Raw genomic sequence first — 21,341 nt, forward strand, 5'->3', positions numbered from 1 at the left:
TCCATCATTCCTTAACCCCACTTTGTGATGCTAGTCTAGAATCAGCAGACCTGGGTACTAGTCTTATCTCTGCTCTTACTCACTTTGAGGTAAGTTAATTCACTTTGCTGAATCTTATCTCTAACATGAGAGTGATGATATCTAGCCTGTTTTAATTTTAACAGTATTATTATTTAAAAACTGCCTTTTTAGAAAGTACTTTACTGTAGTTGGAATACTAAGGTAAATAAGATAACTTAGTTTTTGAAGAAATTCCGTTAATGGAGACAGATGTGTGACTTGATCACAAGTCTGCAGAGTCAGGATGTAAACCTTAGTCCCTGTGACACTAAAGTCCTTGCTCTTTGGTCAGTGTGAAGGTGGTAGCTGACTCCGTGGGCAGGAGGAGATCTCCCAGAGAGAGCTTGTAGAGAGAGGAGCAGAGAGTGAAGAGAACTTGAACGAGAAAACATCTTTCTTGGATCTTTCCCACAGCTCTTAACTTGATGTGCAGTTTTCTTTGTCCCCTTTTCTCTAGAGGTCCGCATTGCTGCTGTGGAGGCTCTCTGCATGCTGGCCCAATCTTCACCCTCTTTTGCTGAGAAGTGCCTGGATTTCCTGGTTGACATGTTCAATGATGAAATTGAGGAAGTACGTCTGCAGTCCATACATACCATGAGAAAAATCTCTAACAATATCACTCTCCGAGAGGATCAGCTTGACACTGTCCTGGCTGTGTTAGAGGTGAGCGTTTACAGTTTGTTGCTCCTTTCTTCAGCAATACCTACTGAATGGCGCCTTTTTTTTTTAAACCAGGTGTTGTCCTAGGTATTGGTGATATACTAGTATATAGGCAGCACAGTTCTGCCTTCTCATCGCACAGCTCCCCTAAGATGGAGACTGACTGTTAAATAGGAAATTCAAATAACACTTGGTATTGCTATGATCAGGAAAGGATATGGTGCACTGGGAATACAGAGAGTAAGCTAATCTGAATTGTCTGAGGAAAGATTGGGGTGATAGAGAAGAAAGAAGGAGTGTTGTAGTGGACACTTAAAGGAGGAGTAGGACTTAATGAGGCTTTTTACTTGGAAGGAGTGGCACTGATGGAGAATGGAAAAGTACCAAACAGAAGGAGCAATGTCTAAAGACCCAGGGGTAAGAGTGAGTATGATATATTCAAGGAATTAAAAGGAATTAATTGTCATAGTGTCATAGAGTGGAAGAGATGGAGGAGGGGAGGGAAGTGGCTATAGATAAGGTAGGGGATAAACTATGAAGAATTCTCTTCAGCCTTTGATTTGATTTCATTCTTTAGTGAATCATAGGATGTTGCAAGCAGGAAAAGATCTTAGGGATCAATTCATTCAACCCTGGAGTTTTCCAGAGAAAAAAGTAATTTGTTTGAGGTCACATAGCTAATAAGCGGTTGTGCCAGGATATGAATACAGATTTGCCTCCCAGGCTGTACAACTCTGTGGTTCTTGAATTATTTTTATAAAGTGTCTGTATTTTATTTGTGAGTACTAAAGTTTTAAAAAAAATATTAATAAAAGAGATTTGGCCTCTGGTTTTTCTTTTTTTTACTTTTTCAGATATTGTGCAATTTGATGCTTAGTCATTAGAGTTTGTTACAGATTTCTGCTACATACTTCACAAAACAGATCGGGTACTTCGAAGTTCCCTATCATTCTCTCAGTTGCTTAGCACTTCTGTTAAGATTTTTCCTGTATTTCGGGGCCAGCCCCGTGGCCAAGTGGTTAAGTTCGTGCACTCCACTTCGGCGGCCCAGGGTTTCACTGGTTCCGATCCTGGGTGCGGACATGGCACCACTCATCAAGCCATGCTGAAGTGGCATCCCACTTGCCACAACTAGAGGGACCCACAACTAAAAATACACAACTGTGTACTGGGAGGCTTTGGGGAGAAAAAGGAAAAATAAAATCTTTAAAAAAAGAAAAGATTTTTCATGTATTTTTTCCTAAGAAGAGTTTGCATTCAAAGTATTGTTCGGTAGTGGTGGTCCCTATAACCTAGCCCATTCTTTCCTTTTTAGCTTTCTTTCCCATCATTCCTCACCTTGAACCTCATGCTGTAGTCACTCCCCTAATCATCATGCTTTTCCTCACCATTTTTTCTTCTTTGTAATTTTTTCCCATCTGCCTGCAAAACTGCCTCTTTTCACCTAGCTGACTTCTCCCCTTATTCCCAGGATCTACATTAGGCAGCATATCTAGGAAGCCTTCCTTAACTAACCCCACCCCCTTGTTGGGCTAAATAGCATGCCTCTGAATTCCAATAACACCCAATTGTAGACTACTCTAGCATTTATCAGTATATATTCTGATTATTATTCAGACCCTTCTCAAGGGGGCAGGGTCTTGGCTTTTTAAGTTCTTTTATTCCCAGTGTCTTGCAGTGTTGGATGCAAGGAGATGCGGAGTAAATGTTTGCTTAGTAGCTAAACTATGTTTTGATGTACAGAATTGTTCATAGGGCCACAGGTATTACTTATTAGTGAGTGCTTTTTTATAAAACTCATGAAGAATTTGTTTAGGTCTAAACTCCTTGACTTGTGGTTCTGTCCAAGAAGTTTAGACTTATATAAACTCAGTGTCTCAGTGTTCACTCTTGTACTCAGTGCTCCTTGTATTTACCATGTCACTGTACTTCATTGCATTAAGACTTAGCCAGCTGACCCTTCCAGCTTTAATTTGCCTTTTTTGTTTGTTATGTTAAGCTACTACCTGAATTCATCAAGCACTGTCTATGTTCTAGAAATGTAGTGGTGTCGAAAACAGATACGTTTTCTGCTGTTACAGAACTTATATTCTAAAGAGAGGTAGAGTAAAAAAAACCAAAATGATTTCAGATAGTGAGAAATCTTATGCAGAAGATAAACAGTGATGGAGGAATGGGGAATTTCACTGTAAAATTGAGTGGTTAGGAAAAGCCTTTCTAAGGAGACAATGTTTGAGTTGAGTCTTGAATGACAAAAGAAGCCAGCCATGTGAAGGTTGGGGGAAAGACTTTCAGGTAGAGGCAGCTAGTAGAAAGGCTCTAAGGCACAGATGAGCTTTGGGTGTTTACAGAACAGGAATAAGAAGGCCAGTATAGGTGGAACGTAGTGAGAAAGTATAAGTATGGCATGAAATGAGGTCTGAGAGGTGGGTAGGGGCAGGTGGAGTGCCTTGGGGGCCATTGTAAGATGTTTGGATTTTACTCTAAGTATTCTGGGAAACCACTGGAGGATTTTATGCAGAGGGGTAACATAATGATTTGCCCCTCTTTCAGCATATGTCATTCTTGATGTTTTCTTGAAATTCATATCTGATAAATTGACTTTTCCCTCATTCCTTCATTTAAGGCATATTTATTGAGTGCTAAGCCCATGTGTCTCTTACATAGTTTTCACATTTTATCATTGATGACAGGTTTACTGTATTTGTCTTATCTCCTAGATGAGACTATGAGCTCCTTAATTAGAGTGACCATGTTGTACCCTTTACTGTATTCTTTTCAGGGTGTAATGTGATGACTTATGCATAGTGGATCCTTAGTTAACATCTGAAACAAAGCACAGGTCAGCTGGATAACTGGGAAGTTCTTAAGAAACACACAAGTTGTTTTCTTCTTACTTTGAAATTGTTTCTTTAATACATCGCTATAGCTGTCCCCTATGATTGGTAGAGATTTGGGAAGTGTTATATCTTATGGTTAAGTCCACAGCATGTAGAGGCAGACAGATCTGAATCAACTTGTCAGTCCCTCTTTTTGGTCCTTCCTTTTTCCCGTTGTTTTGTTGATATTTAGTGACCACCGATTATGTGCCAGGTGCTATGCTAATAAAGAGGATACAATAGTGAGCAAAAACCATGGCCCTGCTCTCCTGGACCTTATAATTTAGATATGAGGGAGACAGACAGATGCAAATGAAGGTGTAATAATAAATGAGGAAAGGAGCTCGCGACAGAAAGGAGTGAAGTCCCATGGGAGTATATCATAGAGGCGCTTGGTCTTTGCAGGTTTATGAGATGCAGCCATTAGGAAAGGCTTCTGAAACTGAGCTCTAAGGAAGGAATTAGGTACTAACTGGGCAGAAAGAGTTGGGAGTGTGAGGTATAAGAGCATTCCAGGCAAAGGAGCAGCAAGTATAGAAACTCTGGGGTAGGTGGAAACATGGCACAGTTGAGAGACCAAAAGAGGGCCTGGCTGTAACAAAGAGCTAGTGTGTGGTGTGAGATTAGGCTGGAGGGGTGGGTGGGACCAGCTCATGCAGAGCCTTGAAAGTCATATTAAGAAAAGAGCAACTGGAAGCTATTAAAGGATTTTAGCAGAGTGTCGTACTGGCTTTGTGACTTTGGACAAATTATGTATTTAATCTCTGTGGTCCTTAGTTTTCTCATCAATAAAGTGAGGATAATTCCACATGAATATGTGTTTCTTATGAGAATTAAATGAGAGAATTCATGTAAAGTGCTTAGCTTGGTGCATGGCACATAGAAAGCATTCGTATGGTAGTAGTTCATATGTTGATAAAGTCATTCAAGAAACATTTACTGATTTTTTTTTACTGAGCCAGATTCTGTACTAGGTTCTGAGGATGTCCAAGTAGACAGTGCTAGTTCTTGCCTCTGAGTTGCTCACAGTTTTATAGGGAAGGCAGCAGTATAAACCAGTAATACAAGGTGGTATCAAATGTAAGGTAAGGAATGACATTCTAGCCAGAGGGATAGCATATGGCCACAGGTAGAGGCTGGGAGGGGTGAAATGGCACAGCATGGACAGGCAACATTGATAAGTTCACGTGGCTTTGAGGGAGAGGGGTGGGAGAGGTTAACGGGAGAGCTGAGCAGGGGACTGATTGTGAAGGGCCTTGTGTGCATTCTGGGGAGCCTGAGCTTTATCCTAGAAGCGGTGGGAAGCCAAATGAGGTTCCTAAACGGGAATGACTTGGTCAGATGTGTTTAGTAGGAAGTTGGCCCCTCTAACTGTACAGAGTAAAGAGATGAGAGACCTGCAGGATGAGAGAGGGTGCCTGGAGAATAAAGAAGGCATGTCTGCAACCCAGCGTTGAAGCAGCATCCTCTGTTCTTAGATTTTGCCATGTGGATGCAGATATGTCCGTTAAAATTTTTAGTTTGATTTCTTTCATGTATTAAGTAAAACTTAAGATATAAAATTTTTAGGAGAAAATATTTGTGACCTTGGTTTAGACCTTGGATTAGATAGAACACCAAAAGCTTAACCCATAAAAGAAATAACTAGATAAATTGCACTGCATCAAAATTAAAAAGCTCTTCAAAAAGACACTTTGAAGAAATTGTAAAGATGGCAAAACAATGTGAATGTACTTAATACCATAGAGCTGTACACTTAAAATGGTAAATTTTATGTATATTTTACCACAGTAAAGAGAGATAATGAGACCAAAGCAAACACACAGAATGCTTTTGGTATATAAACCATCCATAAAAGGGGAGGAGGTGGATTTGGATACAGAAACATGCATGGGGGAACACAGTGTGAAGACCCAGAGAGAATGCCATCTACAAGCCAAGGAATGCCAAGGCTACCAGAAGCGAGGAGAGAAGCATGGAACAGATTCTCCCTCAGCCCTCAGAAGGAGCCAGACCTGCTAGTAACTTGGTTTTGGATCTCAAGCCTCCAGAATGGAGACAGTAAGTTTCTTTTTTTCTAAGCTAAAAGAAAATGTTTTTGAAAAGACATACTGCAGACTGAGAAAAATATTTGCAAAATACATATCTGATAAAAAATATATAAAGAATTCTCAGGGCCCACCCCAGTGGTGCAGTGGTTGAGTTCTCACATTCCACTTTGGCAGCCCGGGGTTCACCGGCTTGAATCCCAGGTGGACCTGTGCACCGCTTGGCAAGCCATGCTGTGGCAGACGTCCCACATATGAAGTAGAGGAAGATGAGCATGGATGTTAGCTCAGGGCCAGTCTTCCTCAGCAAAAAGAGGAGGATGGGCAGCAGATGTTAGCTCAGGGCTAATCTTCCTCAAAAAAAAAAGAATTCTCAGAAGTCAGTAATAAAAAGCAGATTATTCAGTTGCATTAGGGAAATACAAATTAAAACCTTAGTGAGATATTACAACATACCTATTAGAATGGCTGGGAAAAAAGAAGAAAAGAAACCCTGACAATATCAAGTGCCGTGAGGGTGGGGAGCAACTGGCATGCTCATACACTGCTCGTGGGAGTGCAAAATGGTAGAATCGCTGTGGAAAACAGCACGGCAATTGCTTATAAAGTTAAACCTCCACTTACCGTATGATCCCACAGTCCACCTCTGAAGTATTTCCTAAAGAGAGTTGAAAACATTTTCATACAAAATCCCATATGCAAATATTTATTGCAGCTTTATTTATAATAATCCCAAACTGGAAACAACACAGAATCCTTCAGTTGGTGAATGGGTAAACTGTGGTACATCTATACAATGGAATACTACTCAGTAATAAGAAGGAATGAGCTGCTAATACACATAACAACGTGGATGAATCTCAAATGCATTATGCTAGGTGAAAGTTGCCAGACTCAAGAAGCAGCATGATCTCTGATTCCATTTATATGACGTTTTGGAAAAGACAAAACTGTAGCAGGAGATATCTCAGTGGTTGCCAGAGGCTGGAGGTGAGGAGTATACTACAAAGGGACGCTAGGGAAGTGTTTGGGTGATCAGAATGTTTTATATCATGATTGTGATGGTGGTTACATAACTATATGCATTTGTTAAACTCATATAAATCTACACTAAAAAAGATAAATTTACAGAATGTAAATTATATGTCAGTAAACCTGACTTAAAAAGATGCTTTGGAGATCCTATTTCCTTCTAAAAGGAACCAAAATTCATAAGAGAAGTGGCTGGTTCCAGGTCTGGCACGAGAAATGTAACAAGATGAACTTATACCACGTTGTCATACAGAAAGCAAATATTAGCCATCAAAGACCTATAAGATTGTATCAGAAAGACTCAGGAGACAACTTAAATAGCCTCTCACTGGCCAAAGGTGAAACACATCATTAAGAATTATAACTGCAAATATGTTTAAATTCATGATTTTGTAATGAAACTTAAAAAACAAAACAGTATGTTAGTCATGTTTGGAAGATTAATAGTCAACTCATTATTTTGAAAACTGGTAAATTAAGCAATCAAGCATTTATCCTTCTTTTTTCCTACATAAACTGAACTTCAAGATAACTAGCTGGTTGATAAAGGAAGATTTCTCTTTGTAGAAGTATTCCAGTTAATAAATGCAGAGGAATGATAGAATTTGTGTATTATTGTTTTACAACTTTAATGAATTACTAGATCTAGGCAGTGATCATCAGTGGTTGCTAACATCCCAAAAAAGAAACAGACATCGAAGTACACAGTACCACCTATGAAGTGGTCTTATAAAAAAGAAAAATTGGGACAACTAATCTTTGACAAAGGAGCCAAGAACATACAATGGAGAAAGGAAAGTCTCTTTAGTAAATGGTGTTGGAAAAACTGGACAGCCACATGCAAAAGAATGAAAGTAGACCATTATCTTACACCATACAAAAAAAATTAACTCAAAGTGGGTTAAAGACTTGAATGTAAGACCTGAAACCGTGAAACTGTTAGAAGAAAATATAGGCAGTGCACTCTTTGATATCGGTCTTAGCAGTATCTTTTCAAATACCATGCCTACTCAGGCAAAAGAAACAAAAGAAAAAGTAAACAAATGGGACTACATGAGATTAAAAAGCTTCTGCAGAGCAGAGAAAACCGTCAACAAAATGAAAAGACACCCCACCAACTGGGAGAAAATATTTACAAATCATATATCCGACAAGGGCTTAATTTCCAAAATATGTAAAGAACTCAGCAACAACAAATTGAACACCCTGGTCAAAAAATGGGCAGAGGATCTGAACAGACATTTTTCCAAAGAAGATATCCAGATGGCCAAAAGGCACATGAAAAGATGTTCAACATCACTAATTATTAGGGAAATGCAAATCAAAACTACAATGAGATATCACCTTACACACATCAGAATGGTAATAATTAACAAGACAAGAAATAACAAGTGTTGGAGAAGATGTTGGGAAAAGGAAACCCTTATACACTGCTGGTGGCAATGCAAACTGGCACAGCTGCTATGGAAAACAGTGTATGGAGATTTCTCAAAAAACTAAAAATAGAAATGTCATACGACCCAGCTGTTCCACTACTGGGTATTTATCCAAAGAATATGAAATCAACAATTCATAAAGGCTGTGCACCCCTATGTTCACTGCAGCATTTATTCTCAATAGCCAAGACACAGAAACAACCCAAGTGCCCATCAATGGATGAATGGATAAAGAAGGTGTGGTATATATACACAATGGAATACTATTCAGCCATAAAAAAGACAAAATTATGCCATTTGCAACAACATGTATGGACCTTGAGAGAATTATGCTAAGCCAAATAAGTCAGGCAGAGGAAGACAAATATCGAATGATTCCACTCATATGTGGAAGATAAACAAACACACACATAGATAAGGAGAACAGATTAGTGGTTACCAGAGGAAAAGGGGGTGGGGGAAGGGTGAAAGGGGTAAAGGGGCACGTATATGGTGAGCAATAAAAACTAGACTATTGGTGGTGAACACAATGCAGTCTATACAGAAACTGAAATATAATAATGTACTCCTGAAATTTACAGTGTTAAAAGCCAATATGACCTCAATAACATTTTAAAAAATTTTTAAAAATACTAATAAAAAATAAATTAAAAATTAAAAAAAATTTAACCTGGATCTGATCACGCCTCTAAATCTAAACACCATCACAGGGGAGAAATTGCAGGGGTTGGAGGGGAAAGTGAAATGTGAAGGGATTTTGCTTATTAAAAGCTACTTAAGGGACATATTTAACCCAATTGTAATATGTGGACCTTAGTTGGAGCCTGATTAGAGCCAACAAAAAGTTTTGGAGTCAGGGAAATTTGAGTACTGACGGGATATTTTGATATTAAAGAATTACTAAATTTTTAAGCATGATACTGGTTTTGTGTTTTCCTTCTGTAAAGAATCATTTTTAAAAAGAGATTTGTGGAAATATTTACTGATGGAAAGCTATGATTTCTCTGATTGGCTTCAAAGTGATCTCATTGGGAGGAGTGGGTAAAGGTATGGATGAGACAGAATGGACGATGAGTTAATTGTTGGAACTGGGGAATTTATTATCTCTGCTTTTATGTATGTTTTAAATTACATTAAAGAGTTTTAAAGAACTGGCAGGAAATGCTATGGAGATATCAAGTAAGAGTAGAAATGAGGTGTCCATTGACTTTAGCATTAGAAGTTGTTGGTGACCTTTTCTGATCATTTTAGCGAGGTCAAGCAGGAGGCATTGGGAGGGAAGAGGCCACTTCTGACGTCATCTCATACTACTCCCTGTTTACTCTGCTCTAGCCACACTGGCTTCCTTGCTATTTTTCAAACATGCTTCCCTTCATGGCCTTTATGTTTGCTGTTCCCTTTGGTTATCCCATGTAAAGTACCCCACATATGCCAACTCCCTTACCCTTAACCTGCTTTATAGTTTCTCCATAATATTTATCACTCTCTGACGTATATATTTAGTTATTTATTTTTGTCTTTTCACTAGAATGAAGCTCTTGAGAACAGGGATTTGATTTTAATCGCAGCTATATCCCTAGCACTTGGGACATAGTAGGTGCTTGATAAATGTTTGACTCTATAATGTGTTCAATAAGTGTTGAATGTATAAATGAATAAGTGAATGAATTCTTCAAATCTCACTTGAAATGTCACCTCCTCTGTGAAATCTTCTCAACCATCAGCCCCTCCACTCCCAGAAAACTGGGAGACTTTTGGCCCTGTACTCCCATTGTAATTTGTACACTCCTCCATAATAGCTCATCCACACTGCTGTTATTATTACCTTTTTTTTTTTTTAAAGGATTCATCCAGAGATATCAGAGAGGCTCTTCATGAACTCTTATGCTGTACTAATGTTTCAACCAAAGAAGGGATTCATCTTGCACTGGTGGAGCTGCTGAAAAATTTAACCAAGTACCCTACTGACAGGGACTCCATATGGAAGTAAGGACTTTTTGCTCATTTGCTCACTGAGTCCGATGTGGTAAATGTACACTATTGACATTATTCAGTGGATCATCATAGATTGAGGGTGTGGCTGTCAATTTTCCCTTCAATTTAGAAACCTGAGTTAATCCAACTGAGCTTAACCCAATTCTCAGGAGTCTGAATCCTAAACTGAAGATCACATTTTAGATTATGTATTCATTTGTCCATCCATCCACCAGCAAATGTTATGTGCCTGCTATGTGCTTACTGTGTGCCAAGCCCCGTGGTAAGTGTTGGAGGTACAGAGATGAATCGATTAGATTTCCTCTTCCTCCTGTCTAGTGTTAATCTCTCCTTTGTCTGTTTTGCACTTTATACAGGATCACAACTATCATTGTAGAGATTAGAGGCAGGGCCACCCCTTAGTTTACAGATGGAAAATCACAATCCTGTTTTCCCCTGATTACCTCTGGCTTTACTGACTAGAGTCAAACTGTTAATGCTGTTCATGAATTGCTGTTTGAGGAACTACTTGCATACATTTAATATAAAATGTGTGTTACTGTGCTTCGCCTATTTAAATGATCTTATGTGATGAGGTCACTCCAACTGTATAATTTATTGATTTTCAGAAAAATTTGTTACTAAAAGTAGAAAAACTATGGGTCAAATCAGGTACTTGGAAGATATATTAAAAACTAGAAATACCAGGGATTCTTGCTCCAAGTAACATTTTTGCTATCTGATTTTCTGTTTTGCCATTTCTTTCATGTTTGTTCAGTCCAGTTCAGCTCAATTCAGCATGTTTATTGATTGTCTTCAAGTAGTGCTCAGTCATTTGGGGTGTGGGGGTTGTAGTGGGGAGAAACACCTATATCAGTAACTGCAGTTCTGATACAGTTTACTCACTGTGAGTGAAAGGGCTGAGAGAGGTCAGAAAATTAGTGAATTAAGTTCTTTCCACATTGAGGGAAAAACAGGACTAGAGAAAAGTGTGCTTTCTCTACAATATCAAGTGTTTTAAATGTGATGGCTTTCATACCCCATGTATCCATGAATTTTTTCATGGTGTTTGTTTTCTCTCTTTTGCTAGTCTACCTATGTTCCAGTCCCTGGGGAAGTCCCATCTCCTCTGTGAAACTTCCTCTGATCGTAGTGACCTCTTCTACCTTTGATGGGTAGAAAGCAGAGTATCATCCACTTGATAGTTCATTACCTTGTAGTGTTAGTCATCTTTGCCTCAGCTGGATTATAAACTCAATAATAATAGAAATTAAGATTTATATTTCTTTTCAATTCAGCACACCTTCTAAACCAGAACTTAACAAATAAAAAATAATAAAAATGCGTAATTACGAGCTCTTGTGTAGTTCTTTGTAGCTTATAAAGGGCCTTCCTGTAGTCATAGTATTTGACTAATAGCCAGTTAATAATAGCTAGCTAATAGCTAATTGAGTTCTTATTATATGACAGACACCTTGCTAAGTACTGTTCATTCATTATCTCATTTAATCCTTGTAGCAACGATATGAGGTAATGATTTCTAATACCATTTTGTAGGTAAGAAATTTATCTGCCCAAGGCCGCACAGTTATTAAGTTTCCTATTTCAGGTCAGGTCTCTTCTGATTTCAGAACTTCACCCAGGATGTCAGTTAGAATGCTTTTGCCTACAAGTAGCAGAAAATTTGATTAAAAGTGGCTTAAACAATATCTAAACTTTTTGCATAACAAGAAGTCAGAAAGTTGGTTTCAGGATTGATCTTTCAACAGTTTAACAGAGTTAATACTACTCTGGTTGATTTCTCTGCGATTCCCTTGACTTTCTCCTCATAGTGCAAGATGGCTGCCTCATAAGACAATATCTTAAGACAGAAAGGAAAGAGAACTCCTTCTCAGGCATTTTTCTTTTTGTTTAGTTAGGAAACTATTCCTGAGAAGCTCCCCAGCAGACTCTCCCTCTTACTCCATTGACCAGAATTGAGTTACTGGACTACCTGCAAACCAGTCACAGGAAATGGGACTAAGTTTGCCATGATGGGTTTAGACCAACTGTGGTTGAGTCCTGGGGCTGGGCCTACCTTATATGAGCACTTTGGTACCTACCTGATACCTGAGTAAAATTAGGGTTCTCTTGGCAAGGAAGATGGGGGAAATGGCTGTTGGTTAAATGACCAGTATAGTATCTGCTACACCAGCTCTTTTATCTTCATAATAACCAATTTTTAACATGAATTAATTGAGTGACTTATCTGAAGTCATAGAGATAGCAAAAGTAGATGGTTGAGAATTTGCGATCCTAAATTAGGTTTTCTGATTTCAATTCCCAGTACTTCTTAAAGCATTTATTAGCTTACTAAAATGGGCTCTCATTTTCTTTGTTTCAGATGCTTGAAGTTTCTGGGAAGTCGGCATCCAACCCTGGTGCTTCCCTTGGTGCCAGAGCTCCTGAGCACCCACCCGTTTTTTGACACAGCTGAACCAGACATGGATGATCCAGCTTGTATCCTCTGTGCTTAGGATAGGCCCTGCTGACGTGGCAGGGAATTTTGTCATCTTTTTCTGCAGTGTAGCTTAGGTGGTCTGAGTCTTATTTTTTTCCTTTCTGTTAGGTAAGAGTATATCCTGAACGAGCCTAATGGTTATTATTCTCAGCTTTCATTCTTGTTTTCACAGCAATTTGCCTTTGCCATTTAATACTACTAATAATTAATATATTTTTTTACTACTTATTGATTGAACACCTAACTATATTCCACATACTGTTTTAATGCCTTATACATTTTATCACTGATCTTCCAGACAACCCTGGAAGGCGGTATTATTCCCAGTTTACAGATGAGGAAACTGAGACTCAGGGAGGCTATTTAACTCTCCAAGCAGCAAATCTGGGATTCATAGCCAGACATCTTTGGTTTTAAAGCCTGTGGACTTCCCCCTATATCTTTTTCTGTGTTTAATTTGATCTGCAGCATGAAGGAGGGGATTGGCTGAGCTGTGATTAGTCTAATTACTCTGCCTCTGATGCAGGTTCAGTGGGTTTGTGATAGCCATGGACAGCCTGCCGTTCAATTGGATTGTTTTCTGGTTACAGGAGTACGTTTACATCAGTGCATCCACGTTCTCCCACGGTTCTTTTCGCTCTATGGCAGATCCTTGGTGAGGTTTAGGGGCATTTTTTGAGATTCAGGGATCAGCCAAATAACTGGCTGTTGTAAGATGACCATTGTATTCTCTCAATTCTGTTTATTTTCACAGTGTGTTTGGAGGATGTTTTTAAAGATCTGTGTGATTGATGTGCTAACCAATGCCTAATTCTATATTTACCTCTAAGAAGGGCACATCCCGGGCCTTAGCTCTAAAGGTGCAGTGCTATAGCTGTTTGAAATTCAGCTCATCAGAGAGGGGCTTGTGGGCTAGGTATTCACTACAAATCTCACGTGACGTATTGAAGTGCTCTGAAATCTGAAGGCCCTTTCACATTAAAAAAAACACTGAACATTTTTGGAAGCCTCTTATGTTAAGGTACTTTTCTGGGTAGTTGGATCATCATGTTATTTAGGAAATATATGTGGCTGTGAGTAAGAGATTGCCCCCAATTGTAGCTTGAACAAATTACTGTTTTTATTTTTCTCCAATGTAAAAGAAGTCTGGAAGTAAGCAGTCTGGGGCTGGGATAGCAACTCCACGTTATTCTTGTAATCCAGGCTCCTTCTGTTTTTCTTTTCTGCCGTTTTCAGTGGTCCAAGAGTCTTGCTAGAGGTCTAATCACCAGGTCCAGGTTGTAGGCAGGACGTTAGAGGATATTTGGAATAAAATCAGTATTCTGATAGTAAGGAAAAAGGGAAGAATGGATATCAGGTAGGCAAATAGCAGGCTCTGCCATTGGGATACATATGGAAGATTGGAAGATATGTTTATCTTTTACTTTTAATTTCTGATTTTCCCTCTCTTATAAAATTAATATACATAGAAAATTCAAAAAAGTAGAAAGAAGAAACTTCATATTTAATTCCTGAAGTCCTGCTAGCCAAAGTAATTGACTGTTAATATTGTGTATTTCCTTCCCCCTTTTTAAAAGCTTGAGGTTGGGATTTTGCTATTATTTTGTTTTTTAAGATAGTTTATTTCATCAACAAATATTTGATAACAGCTGCTCTCATATCCTGCATATATTTTGGACCCTGCTTTTTTCACTTATGACAAAATGCTTGTATTATAAATCTTAAATATATATTTATATATTATATATTAAACAATATTATAAATTCTTTGTAAATATAATTTTTAATGATTGTATAATACTCCATCAAATAGATGAAGCACAAGTTGTATAATCATTCTCCAGGTTTTGGACATTTAGGTTGTTTCTGATTATTTGCTATTATAAATGATTCTGTACTATTTGATTATTTACTTAGAGCAGATTTTGAGATGTGGAATTACCCGGTATTTGTACGGCTCTTACTGTCTAGTACTAAATTGTTGTCCAAAGGAATTATGCCAGTATATAGTTTAGTAGGCAATGTACTGAAAGTTTCTGTTTGTTAGTATTCTCAGTAGCATCAGGCATTATTTTTAAAAACCTTTGTTAATTGGAGGGGTAATTGGGGTAACTTGGAGTGGGGTAGTGTGTCTCTTTGTTTGAATTTGCGTTTCTTTGTTTGAAAATTGTAGTCATTTAATGGGAATTTTCGGAGTGACAAGTAGGGGCACCAGATTCTGGCCAAACTCAACCGTTTATATCTCCAGGTTTACTTAACCCTCTCATCCATCAGACATTGCAGTTTTGGTTCTTATTTTCAATGCTGCCAAGACCTGTCCCACAATGCCAGCACTGTTCTCAGATCATACCTTCAGGCACTATGCCTACCTCCGAGACAGTCTTTCTCATCTTGTTCCTGCCTTGAGGGTATGTTGAAAACATCTTTTGTCCTTGTTTTTGGCTTTTTGATTTTGGTCTTTTATGGTTGTTCAGTAACAGAAAGCAGACAATATATTCTTTGAAAACTCATTCATTTATTCTCTTTCTCTCTTGGGCTCTCTCCCAGTGTTTTGTACTTTTGCTTCTGTATCCTTTACCTTTTAAGAAGATTCATTTTTTAAATGACTCTGGGTTATTGATTATGTTATGTTAGGCAAGAAAAAAGAATCTAGAACAATATATTTTAGACCAACGATTAGATTGCGTTGTATTTTAACATTTACATAAAGCCATAATTCTCAACAAGTTTATTTTTTAATAATAAAGTCTTTATTATTTTTAAAACCTAGAGATATAGAAAGAAAAAACTTTAAAAATGAACCATAATGATAATAGTAGCAAACACTTATTGAATGCAAACTGTGTGCAGGTAGTTTTCTAAGCTCTTTATGTCTGTTAATTCATCACTGCTTAGGTAACTAAATCACTTTATTTAGAGCAATGTATGTACATGGTTAGAAAATTTAAACTGTATAGAAGATACAAAATTAAAAGTGAAATCCTCTTTGCTCTCCCCTCCTCATCCCCTTCTTAAAAGATAATCACTTTTAATAGTAAGAACAAGAATTATCATATGAGACATTTTTATAGCATTCTATATATACTTATTTGGGAATAAATCATCACTCTTCTATGAAGTGAAAGATCAAATAAAGTTTAAACATAAATGCCACAACAGATAATGGGACAATTTTTGTCCCATTTCTATGGTTAGCCCATTTATTTCTGTTAGCAATAGAAAATAATATTATACCATTCTCTTTTCTTTTTCTCCTTGCAGTTTGTGGCTACCTTGGGTAGACCCATGTTCTCTTTCCCTTTCCCCACTGAAGCTGGGGAAGGAAAGAAAGGTTATTTACAGAATCACCAAGCCTTTTTTCCCTTTCCTTTGATTGGCTCGCATTTTTTTCTGTTTTTTTTTTTGTGTCTCCAAAAGCTGAGCCACAGAATTTGATGGCACTGTAACCCCCCTATGTTTGCTTAGTTACCAGGTAGAAAACTAGTGTCGTCAGCCGTTTCCCCGAGTCTCACGCCTCATGAGGATCCTTCCCATCAGTTCCTGCAGCAGAGCCTTGAGAGGGTGTACAGTCTGCAGCACTTGGACCCTCAGGGAACACAGGAGCTGCTGGAGTTCACCATCAGGTAAGGTGACCACCTCTTTCCTTTGCAGAGTTAACCCTGTTGTTGGGCTCAGCTTGACTGTTTTGATTTCCAGTGTTGGTTACAGGCTGGTTTTCAGACTCTGTTGGCCTACACTCACATATGCTTTTACGATCTGTTTGTATTTGGGTTAGATTGTGGTTTGAGCATATTATAAAGAAAAGCTCTCTGTGTTCATGACCAGATTGATGATTAGTAAAAAACTAGAGTTACAAAGAAGCTGATTTTAGTTTTTCTTTCCTTGTATATTAGTTAGATTAGGTGATAGAAAATGCCAAGTAAGAGGACAGGTTAATTATTTCTCATAGGCAGGACAGAGCTGAGATAGTTGTCAGGGGCCTAGGCTCATTCTTTTCTTGTTTCTCCATCTTCTGCATCAAGTGGCCTCTGCTTAAAGACCCACCTCTAACTATGCCCTCTCTATTCCAGCCTGCAGGAAAAGGGAAGGAGCAGGAAAAGGGTGTCATTTACACCCTCACCCACTTCTAAAGACACTTCCCCAGAGTTGCATATTTTAATTTAACTTGCATCCCATTGACTAGAACTTAAGTCACATGGCCATATCTAGCTGCAAGGAGCTGGGAAATGTAGTCTTTATTCTGGGTGACTAGTGCTTAGTTAACGTTTGGTGACTGTTACTCGGGAAGAAGGGGAGGATGTTGGGGAACAACCAGCAGACTCTGCCAAACCTTATTACAATGTCCTGAATGATGTGAAAAGAATTGAAATCCATTTGACCCTAGCAAGAACAATATCTATCTGCTTTTATAAATAAGGTTTGATTGAAACACAACTGCTCTCATTCGTTTAGGTATTGTCTATGGCTGCTTTCATGCTGCAGTGGCAGAGTAGTTGCTACAGACACCTTATGGCTTGCAAAGCCTAAAATATCTGCTATCTGACCCTTTACAGAACAAGTTTGCTGACCCTGAAGTGATGCCTCGATCACATTTTTTTCCTCTTGTGTTCTCTCATCAAAGTGATTAGTTTTAGAATCCACTATCTAAAGTTGTTGGCCCTGAGCCCAGGAAAATATGCCTTACTTCCTAACTCAGCCCCATCTAAATAAACATTTAGGTTTTGTCCTTGAAAGTTTTTTATCCTATTGGCACTAAAGCAAGTCAAATGCACAAAAGCCAGCTGATTTGGTCATCAGCTGCAGTGCTGGCTCTTAGTAGGTGCTCAGTAAACACCTGTGGGTTTGAGTGGCCCTCATGATCTGGGTTTTATCATCAGGCTGGGTTTTACCATTTATCAGGCTGGTTAGACCACTGTTCTAGGGCTGTGGTCAGTCCTCAGTGCTGTGTTTCTATGTCTAAGTGCGTTCTGAGGAGAGTGGTCAGGATGGTGAAAGATTCAGGAAGGAAAGCAGGTGGTGCAGTAGTCATTGACGACCTGCTATATTTTACAACCATTATTGCAGTTAGATGTTGTTACCATTTCACAGGGAAAAAATGGAAATTTGGGGAAGTGAAGCAATTTGCTAGGAAGAAGCAGAACCAGAATTTAAATCCAGCTTTGTTTGACTCTAAAATTAATATTCTGTGGTATGCAGCAGTGAAGGGGTTTCTGTGTCAAGTGGAGATTAGATCAGATGACCTCTGGGGTTCTTCAGAACTTACATTTTTATTTAGTTGTTGAAAAGTGAAATGTTAGTTATAGTTTCATACAGAAGTTTCTCTGATTAGGACTTGGGCCATTTACTTGTTAGTACTGGTGTAAAACTAAAAAACAAACTTCACCATCATACATGTCACCGTTTGTTGTAATCCAAGCAGTCATTTAACCCAATCAAGATCTCACCTACAGAAATTCTGCTGAGTTCACTGAAGGCTCTGGGAGATGATTTTTTTGTTTGTTTCTAGAACTTGACATAACTACTTTGTCTTCACCAGTGTACCTTAGGTGCCTTATAGGAGGGAGCTCAGTAAATATTTGTTGAAAACTCTGGTTAGGATGGCTTGAACAGGAATGAAGACTTTTAAGATTTTTACAGATGGCATTTTCTTCTGACCATACCTCACCTCCAGGTATATAGATGGATGTTCTGTAAGGCTCTGCTAACCTTGATCATAACAAGAGCTGCTGTCTATCAAGTGCCCACTATGTACCCACTCTTCTAGCTGCTGTATGTACATTATTTCATTGAATTTGAAAACAGTCACTTGAGAATTTCCCAATTTTTTACAATGAGTGAGGGAGCTGGGGTTCATTCATTTGTTATATGGTTTTTTGAGTATCCATCATCTGCCAGGCACTGTGCTAGGCAGAAGGGACACAGTAGTAAATAGGGCATAGTCTCTGCTGCGAGGGCTCTTACAGCCTAGTTGGGGAAATAGCTAGGTGAACAGGAGATGTGGTATTGTGCTTTTCACGCTGCAGTACAGGAAGTACAGGTTCTCTAGGAGAATGGAAGGGGGCACCTAAACCCTTCCTTGGGTGGTCTAAGCAGTGACCTGAAGAATGAATAGAAATTAGGTGAAGAAGGGAGAAGACTATCAAGGACAAGGAACAGCAAAGTCCTGGACTAGAACATAGGTCTTTGTAGCCCTCCCATCTCATCATACTGCTCTATTTCTGGGTAACAATTTGTGTGACATGAAGTATCTAGTATAATGAGATTTAAAATCCAAAGGACTTGGTTCAAGTTTTATCACTTCCTAGTTACATGATCTTGGGCCTCAACTCCCTCATCTGTAAATTGAGGGTACTGTATAGCTCACAGGACTGTTGTGAAAATTATTATAATGATACCTGGAAAGCATTTTGAGAATAGCAGTTACGTAGATAATCGTAGGGCATATATGAAATTTTGCTTTAAAATTTAAATCTAATTATGACTCATTTGACACACTAGATATGCTCTTGATATTTGTAAGTCAGTCCGATCCCAACTTTATAAATGTAATTCTGTTTCTAAATTCACTGGTGTTGGAGGAATTTGTTTTGTATAGAATGCTGCAGTCACTGGTCTTTCCAATAAAGAACTGATTTTTCGGAGTTTGGATTTTTTGTGTAAGTCCATTAACGTGCTGTTACTGGGAATACATGTTCTTGTTTCAGTAAACCCTATCACTTTAGAAGTATTCCATGATAGACAATTGTTCTTTTGGAGTGAAAAAGCTTATTTGAATTTGAAACAGATATGGCTTCATTTATCTGGAATCGATAGAAATACACTTATTTCCTTGTGCGAACTCTTTTAAACACCAACCTTTAAAGAATTTCTTGGTTAAATTCTTTAAAATCCTCCTCTTGCTATGCAACTTTCAATGTCTCTAAGGAGTAGTGCCTCTGGGAACTAGTCTAGTAACTAAAGAGGTGGAAATAAAATGTTTGTACTTTGTAATCATCTGGGTGCAAGGCTGAAGATAGCTTTTGAAAAGTCATCAGGACTCTGTACTCGTTTTGCATTTTCTAACATTCCTTGTTATTCTGCCAAACTACTAAGAGACATTAATTGTGTAAATTTGATGTTTAGAGATTATAAGAGATTGAAAGAAATGTTTAGCTATAAACATTTGATTTACACATCCCGAGTCTTTTTGACTATCTTTAAACAATGATTTTAAAATTAACTATTTCAGCTTATTGTGTAAACTTAAAAAAAAATTGCAATATATGTAAACTTGTTTTATTATAATATTTTTTAAATAGTACTTATTGTCATCATGTGGACTAAGGATTGCTACAGTGTATGTGCCTGGGAGGGACTCTTTTGCCCTGCCAGATCACATCTGTAGAAATGTGGCTTAATATGTATCTGATTTTAAATCAGTTTTGGTCTCATCTATAGTTGATGTAATTCATAAATAAAATGAGTTCATTACCAAATAAATAAATAAAATGCAATATGATATAGTTTTAAAAAAAGACTGTTAGAGTCAGACAGACCTGAGTTCATGGCCTTTTTTCGCCACTTATTAATTCTGTGACCTTGGGCAAACCACTTAAACTCTGATCTTCAGTTTTATTCTCAGTGAAAGGGGATTAATTGCAGGTCACACTGTAAAGACTAAATGTGAGGAAACACCCAGCACACCTAGTTCAGGGCACATAGAAGATACTCTTTGTACCTTTTTCATTAGAGTCCCTAGTCTCCTGATGGATGTCTAAACTGAGGCTTCCTGAGGATTGTGGACATAAAGAGGTACAGAGAGGAAAGACTGGGACACAGAGCATTTTGCCCAGGGCTAGCAAGTTTCCATTTTTGTTTGTATTGTAGTTCAGATTTCCCATGGCTAGTTGGGTTGCCTCTTGTTCTGTGCAGTTCAGAACAATTGCTACAGTGCAAGGCTGGTAGAATCACTTAACACCTGGGGGCAGTCAGCTAATGTATATAGTCAGCAGGTCAGTGTTGTCTATATATTGTAACAGAAGGTAGAATCTTCCTGGAGAGGAAATGGTTCAGAAGTAGGATGCTTCAGGGCTGTCTCTTGCAAGAGAGAGATCACAGATGTGAAAGGGAGAGAGAAGTTGGTCTCCAAAATAGCATGTCACAGGTGTGCTAGCTAGTGCAGGTCTTGCCTTTTATTGTGCTGGCTCTCCAGGACCAGCTCAGGCCACCAAAACTCACAAGAGGTGATAATAAGCCACAGACCACACTTTCCTCAGTCACTTTGGGAAAAATTCATTTTGTGCCCCTCCAGGGCATCCCCTTCCTAGTATCAAGGTCCTTGGAAAGCAGCATTTGCTATCAGAAAGTTGTCTGAGATTGAAGGGAGGGGCTTAATCCAAATGACAATTTTGGACAGGCTACTATGAAACCTGATATATTATGCCAGCCCTGAAGCAGTTAATGTCCCTCATGACCCAAATCATCAGGTTTACCACAGATATCGTTTCTATATGAAATTTTGATGCTGCCATTAAAAAACAAGGCAGCTTTCTATGAATTCTTTCTGAGATGGATCGTTAGGTTATGCACACCCATTCCTTCCCAAAACAGGTAGAAAGAAAAGAAAAACAGTACTTTTTGTAGATGTATAGCATATTTCCGGAAGAAATCAAAAGAAGCTGGTAATGATGGTTGCCTCTGGGAAAAGTGCACTGGTTAGAACCCAGGTATAGGAAGGTGGACTAATTTAATTGTATAACCTTTAGTATCTTTT

The 21,341-nt window shown here is 38.4% G+C and overlaps 1 protein-coding gene across 1 annotated transcript in view; it reads left to right on the top strand.

Annotated features, from left to right (window-relative positions):
• INTS4 (integrator complex subunit 4) overlaps positions 1-21,341 on the top strand; it is a 94,051-nt gene that overhangs the window by 53,642 nt on the left and 19,068 nt on the right. Inside the window, exons 11-15 of the mRNA XM_023645652.2 lie at positions 518-723; positions 9,959-10,101; positions 12,473-12,588; positions 14,864-14,997; positions 16,055-16,212. Of these exons, the coding sequence (XP_023501420.1) occupies positions 518-723; positions 9,959-10,101; positions 12,473-12,588; positions 14,864-14,997; positions 16,055-16,212 (757 nt within the window). The remainder of the gene's footprint in view (positions 1-517; positions 724-9,958; positions 10,102-12,472; positions 12,589-14,863; positions 14,998-16,054; positions 16,213-21,341) is intronic.

The sequence above is a fragment of the Equus caballus genome, chromosome 7 (genome assembly GCF_041296265.1).
Source record: "Equus caballus isolate H_3958 breed thoroughbred chromosome 7, TB-T2T, whole genome shotgun sequence".
Lineage (NCBI taxonomy): Eukaryota > Metazoa > Chordata > Mammalia > Perissodactyla > Equidae > Equus > Equus caballus.